The sequence below is a fragment of the Equus asinus genome, chromosome 3 (genome assembly GCF_041296235.1).
Source record: "Equus asinus isolate D_3611 breed Donkey chromosome 3, EquAss-T2T_v2, whole genome shotgun sequence".
In the NCBI taxonomy this organism is placed as follows: Eukaryota; Metazoa; Chordata; class Mammalia; order Perissodactyla; family Equidae; genus Equus; species Equus asinus.
The window spans coordinates 97,889,668-97,902,180 of record NC_091792.1 but is presented as its reverse complement, the minus strand read 5'-3'; the positions used below and the strand labels follow the sequence as shown (position 1 = coordinate 97,902,180).

The 12,513-nt window shown below is 38.1% G+C and overlaps 1 protein-coding gene across 1 annotated transcript in view; it reads left to right on the top strand.

Annotated features, from left to right (window-relative positions):
• BMP3 (bone morphogenetic protein 3) overlaps positions 1 to 7,482 on the top strand; it is a 28,572-nt gene extending 21,090 nt beyond the window's left edge. The window contains exon 3 of the mRNA XM_014836316.3: positions 2,564 to 7,482. Coding sequence (XP_014691802.1) covers positions 2,564 to 2,755 — 192 coding nt within the window. The 3' untranslated portion in view covers positions 2,756 to 7,482. The remainder of the gene's footprint in view (positions 1 to 2,563) is intronic.
• Positions 7,483 to 12,513: the final 5,031 nt, after the last annotated feature.

Here is a 12,513-nt window from a genome sequence, read left to right as displayed (position 1 = left end):
TCTACTCCGGGTCATTTGTACAGAATCTTTTCTTTTTGTTGATGGGAATTTTTTCCACAGAAATAGGTAAAATGGAGGGGATGCTATTTCTTATAAGTATTTCATCCATTTAGCAAGTATTTACTCCGTGTCTAGAGCACGCACTTTTCTAGGCACGAAGGAATAGCAATGCATAGCAGTATTTATCAATCAAGACCTCATCTACTTAAATAGATCTACTTCACATGAAATTTAAATATTGTAGGAGTTCCTAAGACATTAACAATAACAGAATAATCTTGGGAAATCTGGTTTAAAAATCCTTTGCGACATTGTCATAAGCTGTTTGGATGACTGAGTCTTAAGAATAACTTCAAATCAATAGAGAAAAGTGGATGGCTGCAAAAGTTTTCTTTAGAAATTTCCAATACTGATGAAATAACAAACAGTGACTATTGACCTCACTTGTACAATACTGATTGCAATTTGGGGCAGTTACATAGATTTTATTAATGCTGCAGGGTACATGATATGCAAAATAGAACAACATAGACTTCTTTCCTTAAGGGGAGAATACCTTGCTTTGCAAAGATAAGTAATTGAAAGTTAACTACTTTGTGTGTGTGTGTGTGTGAAAGGAATATTGTCCCTGAGCTAACACCTATGGCAATCTTCCTCTATTTTATGTGGGATGCCACCACAGCATGGCTTGATGAGTGGTGCTAGGTCTGTGCCCGGGATCTGAACCTCTGAACCCTGGGTCACTGAAGCGGAGCATCCAAACTTAACCACCATGCCAGCGGACCAGCACCAACTGGTCTTTTTAACATATGCTTAAAGTCTCTAGGAAGAAGAAGTAAAAAACAGTTGCCTGTTATTAAGACTACTTTATTTTTTTGGTGAGGGAGATTGGCCCTGAGCTAACATCTATTGCCAATCTTCCTCTTTTTGCTTGAGGAAGGTTGTCACTGAGCTAACATGTGTGCCAGTCTTCCTCTATTTTGTATGTGGGATGATACCAGGGCATGACTTGATGAGTGGTGTGTAGATCCATGCCTGGGATCCAAACCCATGAACCCTGGGCCACCGAAGCAGAGCATGCAAACTTAACCACTACACCACCAGGCAGGCCCCGAGACTACTTTTTAAAATAAGTTATGTCTATTCACAATAAAGTTGAAGTCTAATATATGGATAATTATTTTTCATTAAAATTGAAAGATGGGATGAGATTTGCCCCCTCTCTGCCAAAAAAAAATCCTATTTTTTTACAGTATGCCAGTTTTCTGTATTATTTGCTTCTCCCTTGACTGGTTTGTACCCTTAACCTCTTAACTTGTTCCAGTTTCCCATATTGGGAGTTTTAGGAGTATGAAATTAAAATACCAGATCACTGGGGCAGAGGTCCCTCTGAAACATGGCTCAAAATCTTGAAATTAAAAAGCCAGAGTTTTGGTCTAAATCTCATTCCTGAATTGACATGCAACCTCTGGCAAGTTACCAAATTTCTGTCTCTAAATGTGTTTAAAACAAAACTGGTTTCACCTGCCTAAAAGAGACATTGGAGAGAACTAATGCTGAAAAGTGTAGCATCTCTTGTGAAGATGTTCTTACCACTCTGCCAACACCTAAACGTTCTGGGCTTGGAAGAGTGGCTGTCACTCAATGCTGAGCAGAGGTGTATGGTGCTCTCTAAAGAAAACCACATGTCTCACATGGATGTTAATGGTCCCATTTGGCATTTTCTTAGGAATAGATTTTACCCAGGCTTCTTTGGTCAATCTTCTGACGTCCATGAGATAACCTTAGGCCTCCCAGATTGTTCCCAGAGGATATGGCCCACCCTTGGAACTCTTAATTCTAGCACATTGAAGTCTGAACCCATGGAGCAACAGTGACCCCCAGTGGCCAGTAGTGTGGTCTTCTTAACCCCAGTTCGTACTCCTGAGAGTTGAATAATTACGTATTAGAGAAATTACCATCAATTCATCCTGTTGGCAACTATTAAATAAGTCAACACTCCTTGACATGCTTGGTTTTATTTTTAAAACAGAATATAAATATCACTATAGCAGTGGCAATAACGTATCTATGTTAAATAGGGTGCTTGTTAGGGTTCTTCATGATTCGCATAGCATCAAGAACAGATCATTTTTATTGCAATCCTGTTACTGAGGACATTCTAGGATGTATTAATCCCCTCTTTGGGGACTAAATTGTTTTTAATTAAGTGATTCTTGCTTAGACAACTGGGTTCAAATTCTCACTCTATATGTCTGCAAGACTTAAGACATGTCATTTAAGCTTTTTGAGTCCGTTTCTTTACGTGTAAAATGAAAGAAATGGTAGTTTTGTCGTAAGGATTAAAGATACTGTCTGTAACATGCCTAGCACAGAGCAGGCACTTAATAAACGATAGCCATTTTGGTGATGGTGGTACAGGTGATTGGGCTGAATGTGTAATGATGCCAGGGCTGTATTAAGCTGTTGAAATTAACTCATTGTGTATGCATTTTAGTGGTGAGGAGTGAAGACTGGAGCAGTATTTCCACCTGACTTATGTGTTCTCCCATTTCTTTTCTAGTCTTTGAAACCATCCAACCACGCTACCATCCAGAGCATAGTGAGAGCTGTGGGGGTCGTTCCTGGAATTCCTGAACCTTGCTGTGTGCCAGAAAAGATGTCCTCTCTCAGTATCTTATTCTTTGATGAAAATAAGAACGTGGTACTTAAAGTATATCCTAACATGACAGTAGAGTCTTGTGCTTGCAGATAACCTGGCAAAGAACTCATTGGAAGGCTTAATTCAATCATTCGTTTATTTTTACGGACTTTTTTTATTTTGCACTGCCAATGCATTTCATTCCAAAAGATTTTTTTATAGCCAAAAGAGAATGAGAAATAGACTGTTGATTTCCACCAAGGAGAACTAGACAGTATTTGTTTCTGAATGTAACAAAAAGCAAGATTTTAGGAAATATGGACATCTATTTCTTTCTTTTTTTTAATCACACGAGAAAAATGATCACTCAAACTGTTTTTAGAACTATTAGAGAACATACCGATTTATTTTTGTAATGAGCTTTCAAAATAGATTGAAGTAACACCAATAGCTTATCATTTATCTCTACTCACAGAGAATAGAATAATTTCATATTTCAAAGTAGGCTTATTGCCTTAGATTCATGAGCAACTCAGCAAGTGCTAAGAAATCCAATCAACTTTGATGTTTATCTTAAAAATTTCTGAGACTCTTGTTTACCTGTGTTTTTCTCCACAAGTCATTTTGTGAATGGATGAGGGGAGAGTATGTGCTGAGTGTTAGTGTGTATGTGTGTACATCTCCAGGTTCCTGTGCCCTCTGTCGGAAAGTTTGCTTAACATGCTTTTATAATTCAGTCTACACAGGATTCTTTGTTTTTTTCATTTCATGTTCTGGCAAGTCCTATTCAATTATGAGAACTTTACCAAAAATGATGGAGCGATCCAAGAGCATATGCGGAGAGTTACCACTTGGCCCAGCCATTTAATTGGAAATGCAGTTGTTTTCATTTCATTGCCTCCCAGAAAAGGGAACTAGCAACCCAATATTCGAAAACCCAGATGTAATTCCTCTTCTATACTTCTTTTTCACAGGTACTTTTATTTGTTCTTTTATATTGAATTCAAAAATTCAATTAAATTTTTAAAATTTAATTTTTAGTTCTCTTCATATGCCCTTACTTCCTGTGAAGTAATCAATAGATACTGAGACTCAAAAACGGATGGAGTATTGAGATTTCTTTAAATGAGCAAAGTAACCACAATCACATGTCGGATAGTATTCTTCAGCTACATCCAAGTCCAGGGACTGTTTCTCATGGATTAAGGCTTTTGGTTCGGCCATGAAATCTATACTTTAGCAAAGCTCGCTAAAAATTATCCACCAGGAAAGGAAGTCAAATATAGACACTTTGTTTTTTCCCATTTCCATTTTCATAAATATCTCCTCTTATGCTTTCGCCCTTGAAAAATTGTTTCAAAAGTCTTTCGCTCACTTTATTTACATACGTGACAGAAACGTTTTCAGGCCATGCATTGGTGTTGGTGTTATATCTGTGCCTCATCTTAGTTCCATCTGACTCGATTAGTAACAACTAAGCCATTTCAGAGACTGTGAAGTATCAGAAGACATGGGATTTTGTTCTGTCTCTGCCTATAGCTACCTATGTTGCTTCGTCATTTAATAAATAGTTATTGAGTATCTATTTTGTAAAAGGCACTGTGTTAACTGTGTGTCTTTAGTGTCCTCACTGGTAAAATGAAAAGCCTGACTAGCTGAGCTGAAGGGCCGTCTGGCACCGAAAGTTTGGGTTTATGCTGTTTCATACACATCTTCCTTGAATGGATGATAGTCATAGATGTAAAAATACTAAGGTATCTCTGTTCATAAGCCAGAGGTAAGAACATTCTACTCTTCAGTGTTTGTGAGTGAGTATGGCATTCTCTGTGGTTTCAGTGGTATTTCTGTCTTATTGGAAACCTATTATCAGGAGATTACCATGAAAAGGAACTCTTTGACACTTTTTGGAGGTACATGAAATTTGGCTTGCATGTGTATTAACTCCATGGATGAGACACACCAGTTCTAAATAATGAATTAAGTTCAGTGCCTGCATTACTATGGGTTCTTATAGTTAATATTTTGTTCTGGTAGCATTAAGATTCAAAATGAGATAGATGATGAATTATTTTTTAATAAATTTTATCAAAAATTTAAAAGCAAAATTGTATAACAGAAATGAGCCAGAGTGTGGCCACCATATCCTGATCATACTGTCTTTCAATAAAGAAAACTTCTCTTGGGGCTGGCCCCGTGGCGTAGTGCTTAAGTTCATGCCCTCTGCTTCAGCGACCTAGGTTCGCTGGTTCCAATCCCAGGCACAGACCTACGCCACTTATCTGCTATGCTGTGGCAACGTTCCACATACAAAATAGAGGAAGATTGTCACAGCTGTTAGCTCAGGGCTAATCTTCCTCAAGGAAAAAAGAGGACGATTGGCAACAGATGTTAGCTCAGGACCAATCTTCCTCAGCAAAAAAAGAAAAAAAGAGAAAATTTCTTTTTCCTTGGTAGATCTGATGAAATTCTCAACTGAGCTTTTTCTAGCGGTATTGCAACCAAAACCTCTAGCAATTCCCAGTATTACTTCTCAGCCTTCTTCTATCCAGATGTCTGTTTCTGACCTTCCTTAATTTGAACTGATGCCCACTTATTGTATACTAAATCCTACAATGGCCAAAAAAATCCTCTAAATAATAAAAATTTCCAAGCACAAACTGAGATTTTAAGTAGCAATTGATATCACAAAATTATAACACAGTGAAAGAGCTTGGATAGCCCCTTTAGCAATGAGAATAGATTTTGACCAGGAGTTATTTCTGGATGACCTTGTCGCTATCATTTTGCTGCTGCATTGAGGACATATTATGATATTAACGGGAATCATTTTATTCACAAAGAATAAAGGAAGATTACTTTTCAGTAGTAGGGGTTAAAGTAAATGAGTTAATATTTTAATCAATAAAAATTTACTTGAAATAGTTGGAAAATTGAGTAAGTGATTATTTCAAAATTTGTTAGGTACTAGCGTCTGTGTAATTACTACATAGACTTTTTACAAATCTCCTGATGTTAAAGTGACATTGACGAGAAGAGAAATTACATTTACAATGGCATTTCCTAAGTCGTCTCTTTCTCTCCCTAACTCAGTCTCTGTCTCTGTCTATCCCCTCTCTCTCTCTTTCTCTCTCCCAACCACCCCTCACCCCCATTCCTACATATGAAACATACACACACACAGAGTCACTTAAAAAATGATTTTTTTTTCAGTGACTGTTCTCTTGAATTCAAATTCAGGGGCTGCTGATGTCACTATAGTATTTTCAAAGTATTTTGTTGTAACCTGTGTAAATAATATACAATTTATAGGATTTGGGGTTGTAGAATTTAAACTGGAAGATTCCCCAGATCTCAGCACTACCATATTCCAGATCAATTTTTACATTCACCTTGCTCTGTATTAATTGATGATCGTTTATTCATTAAGATTAGATTTTTTTTACCTTAATATTTCTCAAAAAAACTCTTTTTGCCCATTTAATATTTTCATAGACAATCATATGTGTATAATACTATCAGTCTGACATAAAAATTTGTTATATAATAACATTATTCAGTTTAGTCTTTCACTTTTCTCTTTGCTAATAAGTAACTAATGTCTGGATATGGACTTTCTGTTGAACCAAGGTTGGGTTAGTGAATAGCTACGCATATTTGATGTGTAAGATTACATATGAGATTAAATCTTGGGTAAGTCTGACTTCTCTGTATAGCTTTTTTCCCCTTGAGAATTGTGTTTCAATGTAGTTTATAGTTGATTAAGTGATCTTCTTTTTCTAAAACCCAAGCCTTCCCTTCAGCTTTTCACATTAGTTTCTGTAAATGTTTTAGTTGAGAATTTAATGCTTGTACAGTCAATGGCAATTTAAAATATATATATTATATATGTATATGGAAAAACTCTAAAGATGCTTTTAATTTATTTAATGGCTGTTGCCTTTCTATAATGGTGATAATTTTCATTCTTAGATGGTAAGAAAAAATTCTTTTTACTATAGTTATTACATGCAAAATGGAATTTGGTTCTTTAGTCAAATCCATTAAAGGGGCATATTGCAGTGAAACTGTGAAGGATACTTCACTACTGATGTATAAGCTTTGCTGAATTTGTATCATTTTCCTCCAGTAATGGAGAGCTTTTTATTATACAGTATGAAAATAAAAATGGCTTAATTGAATACTTCCTCATTCTTTTCTACTTGTCATTGGGAAAGACTGCATTTTCAAAACTGTTTCTACCGTGCTACATCAGTAAAAAGGTCATAAAGCTTGGGCACAGAGTTGGACATTTTCAAATGGTATCATGAATGGAGCATCATAACCTACTATCAACATATTATAACCTATTATGACCTAACATGATTAATACCATGGAACAATACGGAAATATACCAAGAAGGGGAAAATTCTTATGTCTTCCAAGCTTGAGAAACTCAAAACTCGAATCATGTCATATTTTGTTTTTTATGTTTTTGGGTATTTCTTGTTTAACCACTAACTCCATATTTCCTATTTGGAGATATTTTCTTTTTTGTGAATGCCTGACTCTCTATTTTGACAATAACTTTTTTATCAGTCACTGTGACCATATCATGTTCATTTTAGGATGATAAGCATCTGAATTCAATTAATCTGATCATTGAGATGCATTTCACCATTTTTGTTTAGGATCTGCCTTTCTCTTTAAGAAAAAAAAATGATGTGAGGTTAAGAAATAAAATATACTTTCATATTATTTTCACTCATTTAATCTATCTCTGTTAGATTTATTCAATCTGTGATGTTTAATGAAAACCATAGCCTTTTGGAACTACAAGGCACTTTAGAGATCATCTTGAGCAAGGTCCTTAACTTCTCCGTGCCTCAGTGATCTCACCTATGTAATGGGCCAATGAACTTCCTGCCTCCTATGGTTGCTACAAGGTTTAATGATATAACCCATGTAAATTACTTTGCCAAGCACCTAAACAGAATAAAGACTTAGTTACTGTCAATTGTTATTATTATCTAATCCAGTCTTCCCATTTTCCAAATGAGGAAATGTGGACATGCTGTGGTTTACACCTATTTGGATATCTACTCATCATGCCCTCCTCTAAAAACTGACTCCCACCCACGGAGATTGGTTCTTTGACACATAACAAAGATAAGCATGTGACAGAAGTTCAGAGAGAAAAGAAGAAATCTGGTACAGATAGAGCATCGAGCCTTGCAGAGTCAGGAGAGTGGCTGCCTTTTGTTTCCTGATGATATTCCAGTCTCAGTTCCTGTCTCTTGTAAACTGCACTTCCTATCCTTGGATTATATGAGGTATCCCTTCAAACCAGTAAAGTGCTCAGTCTTAATTAAGCAGGTTTGAGCCGATGTCTGTAAATTGCAACCAAAAGACTCTTGACTACAATGTAGTGAACTGTTGAGTATGCCCATATGATGAACTACTGATATCAGAACTCTTTGTAACATGATGCAGAAAGCATGGTCTTTGAATCTGAGTCAATCTTGTGTTCAAATCCTGGCACTGCCTGTTACCACCAGGGTGACATGTGCCCTTGAGGAATATGGATCGGGTCATCATATCATGAAGGTGATCAGTTCTGTGACTAATGAAGACTTCCCAAAAAGTCACTGTTGTAATAAGTTGACTCAGTTCTCAGGCCAGAGGATTGCCTTGAAATACCTCTGAGGATAGGACTTTGTAGCTATTAGAAGATATGGCGGGGTTACGATAGAGAATAAGAACTTTGTGTACAAATCCACATCATCCTCAAAGTTATTTAGTATTACTAAAGATTATTCACATTATACAAAACCATCTTAGTTGGTGGAGATGTGCTTGATGCTATAGAGCATCAATATCTAAATTATCCACAGTCTCAGAATGAATATCAACCAGTAAAACTAAAACATAATCACAGTAGGAAAAAGCACAATACCTCAGGGTTATATATTAAATACCCAAAATTTAAGAATCCATGAGTCTTTTCTTCATGCTCTTATGTCCACACACACACACAAAAAGGATGTTCTCATGGTATGAGTTTTTAAATTTAATTTGGGTTGTAATATTTGTCTTTTCAGTTGCACTTGATGTAACCCTGGATTCTAGGCCTGCCATTGCTAAGATCTGGGCTTGTGAGCTTTGCTAAGTCCCTTCACCTCTTGGAGATCTTAATTTTCTCTTAGGTGGTCTTGAAAATCCCTTCTTGCTCTAGTATACCAGATTCTATGACCCAAACATCCTTACTAAGTCACAGCTCATAAGCATTTTCACCCTGAGCATGTCTTAGGCAAAAAGAACAGCAAAAGTGATGATGAAAGGGAACATGGGAAGAACAGGAGGAAGGTCTGGGAAAATCAAACTTCCCTCAGCTCAGAAGGAGATCCTAGGTTCTACCTCACTTTATCATATGATGGTGTTTGTGGGACTCCCCACATTTCACGCCCATATTTAACTTAAAGCATTCACCCACCCATTTTAACAGTAAAAATAATTTTTAAAAACTAGATGCATCTATCATTAATTAGAGAGTATAGCATGAGAGTTAGGGGTTCAGTTGAAGCCAGACTATGTGCATTAGAATCCCAGCTCTGTCCCTTACCAGCTGTATGAGAAGTTATTAAACATCATGTGTAAAATGAGAGCAAAACACAGAACCTACCTTACAGAGTTGTGGGGATTACTTGAGTTATTACACATGAAACATTTATAAATGTTCATAGCACAAAGTAAAGGTTCTATAATATTCGCTTTTTGATTTATTAGATGTACTCTATACATTTCCATGCATGAGTCCTCATTTGACCCTGAGACGTGGGGTCTCAGGTATTATCCCCATTTTGTTCATCAAGGAGAATAATGGACTCAACTGAGGTCAGAGCCATGCTGGTGTCAGAACTGGGCCTCAAGCACTAGTAGACTCACTCTAATTGTCCTTTTCCACTTTGCTTCAGATGCTTCTACTTAAAGAAAGCCATCAGAGTAAGTATTCCCTGAGAGTTCTGAGAAATTTGGGGAAAATAGACAAATGCATCAGATAAGGAGCAAAAAGTGTTTTGATAATAACAACGTCTGATTAGCGTTTGGATCTGAGCCTTTTCCCCCTGAGTTGAACTTCCCTGCCCACTTGTGGGCCAACTCCACAGGGTGTAGAGACTGTCCTGTGAGCTAAGGTCCTGGAAGATGGAAAAATGTGTGTTTTCAATAGATAATTCTGAAAAGGGGAAAGTCAAAGAGGGGCTGAACTGAGTACTCAATTTCCACTTCTTCACATCATCAATCAGATAAGTTCCTCCTCTTAAAAAAAGAGGATGGAGACAGGAACCGAAAATGTTGCTCCATTACTGTTTCCTCCCAGAGAGTACAAGGAGCCCCATCAAGAAATGTGGACCAGTTGGTGAACGGTCACTTCCCACTGTCTCACCAGTAGGATCATTGAGCCTCTTCCCATGGGGAAGAGACATGACAGAAGCAGGACAAGTCTTCCTCTACTGTCCCTCTGAGCAACTGGGGTAGAAGTTGAAGCCGGATTCATGGAAAGGTGAGGAATGGGGTAAAGGTGACCCCCCTAAAATAAACTGTGATGTGAAATGTCTCCCTTCATGTTTTCAATTATGGTGGACATTTATTATGAATCTAAAAAGAGTAAACACGATATACAGTAGTCATTTCAGGTAGCTCTTGGGATTTGTTTCTCTAAGAATTCTCCTGTGGGGCTGGCGGGTGGCACATCAGTTGAGTTCGCTCATTCTACTTCCGTGGCAGGACCCAGGTGTCCTAGTTCGGATCCAGGTGTGGGCACGGCACCACTTGTCAAGCCATGCTGTGGCAGACATTCCACATATAAAGTAGAGGAAGATGGGCACAGATGTTAGCTCAGGGCCAGTCTTCCTCAGCAAAAAGAGGAGGATTAGCAGCATATGTTAGCTCAGGGCTAATCTTCCTCAAAAAAAAAAAAAAAGAATTCCCCTGCCCTGTTTACTACACCTGTTTTCTCCAGACCTATCAGAGGATGTGGAAAGAGAGTTCATCTTTGGTTTGCTTCAAGTCCAAGACTATAGTTGTCTGGGTATCTGAGCTGCAGCCTGTAGGGAGAGAGAAGTCTATTCTGTGAGATACTGGAGGCTGCTGAGAATTAACAAGGTTAGAATATGAAGCATACTCCCCTGGACCCTTAACATTGTCGATTTTAGTTTGAAACAACTTGGTTTTCATTTTTCCCTCATTTCCTTCTGGGGCATTAAAACACTGCTCTGAGGGCAGTAAGAAATCCAGTCCTAGAAAAAGTTAAATCAGAGCATGGCAGGTGTTATCCTCCCTCAAATTCCTTCATCCCAGCCCCACACCCACTCTCTCTCTCTCCCTCTCGCTCTCTCTCTCTCTCACACACACACACACACAGATGTTGGCTCCACTGCAATATCACTGAAGAGGGAGAGAGGTATGGTTATAGTCCAGCCCTTGACTCAAAATACTAGCCAACTACATTTTCAGACTTGAAACATGGGCAAACTGCCATCAGGTTACAGTCGAAACCAAGCCCCACGTCACGGGGTTCAGGCCAGATGTGAATGCAGCAGTCTGGAGGTGAGGCAATTATGTGCAAGAACCATGTGACAGAGCTTTTCCCAAAATGGACTTATTTAAGAGGAACATTTTGGTGTTTATAGGACTTCAGCCCTGCTTTCTGGAGATTTTCCATCACTATAAACACTGATACACATACACACGAACATACATGGACTTTTAAAATTGGGTCCAGCATATGTAATTTCATTAAATTATCTTATTTGCTAGAAATGGGAGAAATTCATGACACAATATCAAAATTTTGGCAGTTGAAACAGTCACATAGACAAATGCTGTATGGAAGCTGGAGCCCATAGTCTGGTGTCAGTAACCTGAGTTGGGAAACTTGGAGCTGTTAGTAACGCTTGGATGAGGTTGTAATGCAGAGGTGGACGGCCCGCCTGGCTAGAGGGCGTGCGTCGAGATAACTGAGCCTTTTGCTGCAGTGCTTTCTACTTCCTTTGATCTGAAGCTCACTTTGTAACACTTTCAACGTGTTACAAAGAGAAGTTTCAGGTTTGATAGGTTGAACTGAGAGCATTTTGAAGTTACAGTCGCCTCTAATGTCAAGAATCAACTACAATCAGTAGTGCCCATTTCCTCTACCCGAGTGTTATAGGAGTTGTTTTTAAATTCGATCACACTCCAAGTGGTGACAGAATTGAGATCCAGGACTCATCATCAGGATGGGGTATTTGTCCTGTAGCAGGCAGACTCCCCTCCTGCATTCTGTTTTGAACTACCTATTAGACACATAAGAATATTTCCCCATGCTTGGAGAACAGGGAGAAATCACCTGAACATGAGAATCTTGATTTAAATTAAAACATAGTGTTAATTTATCTTAAAAAACCTTAAAGAATCTTGGGCTTCATTATTGTTCCTTCTCAGGCCTCTTGCAGCTTTCCGGAATAAAATCTGAATTTTTGAGAAGGCTCAATAGCCTCGAAAGTGGTTACTAGGCACACACAGATGATGGTCTGCAAAGCTGAATTAGGATAAAAGAAAAAATAAAACAAGTGGAAAATGGACTGATCGAATCTACACATTGAACATTTACTTATTGCATGTGAAACTGGCAAACAGCCCTTGATGATTAAGTATCTAGGTACAAAAGTTTTTTCCTTTTTGCAATTACTGATGATAGCTTTTAGCGGTTTAACCCGCCCACTGTTAACTGTGCTGCTTGGGCAATATGCTATCTGACTCCCACCAGGCTCCTATAGAACACATCTCCCTGGAGCCTGGGTCACCATGGTAACGGGTGTGTGAGCTGTTTTTCAGGAATTAGAACTCCTTGTCCACT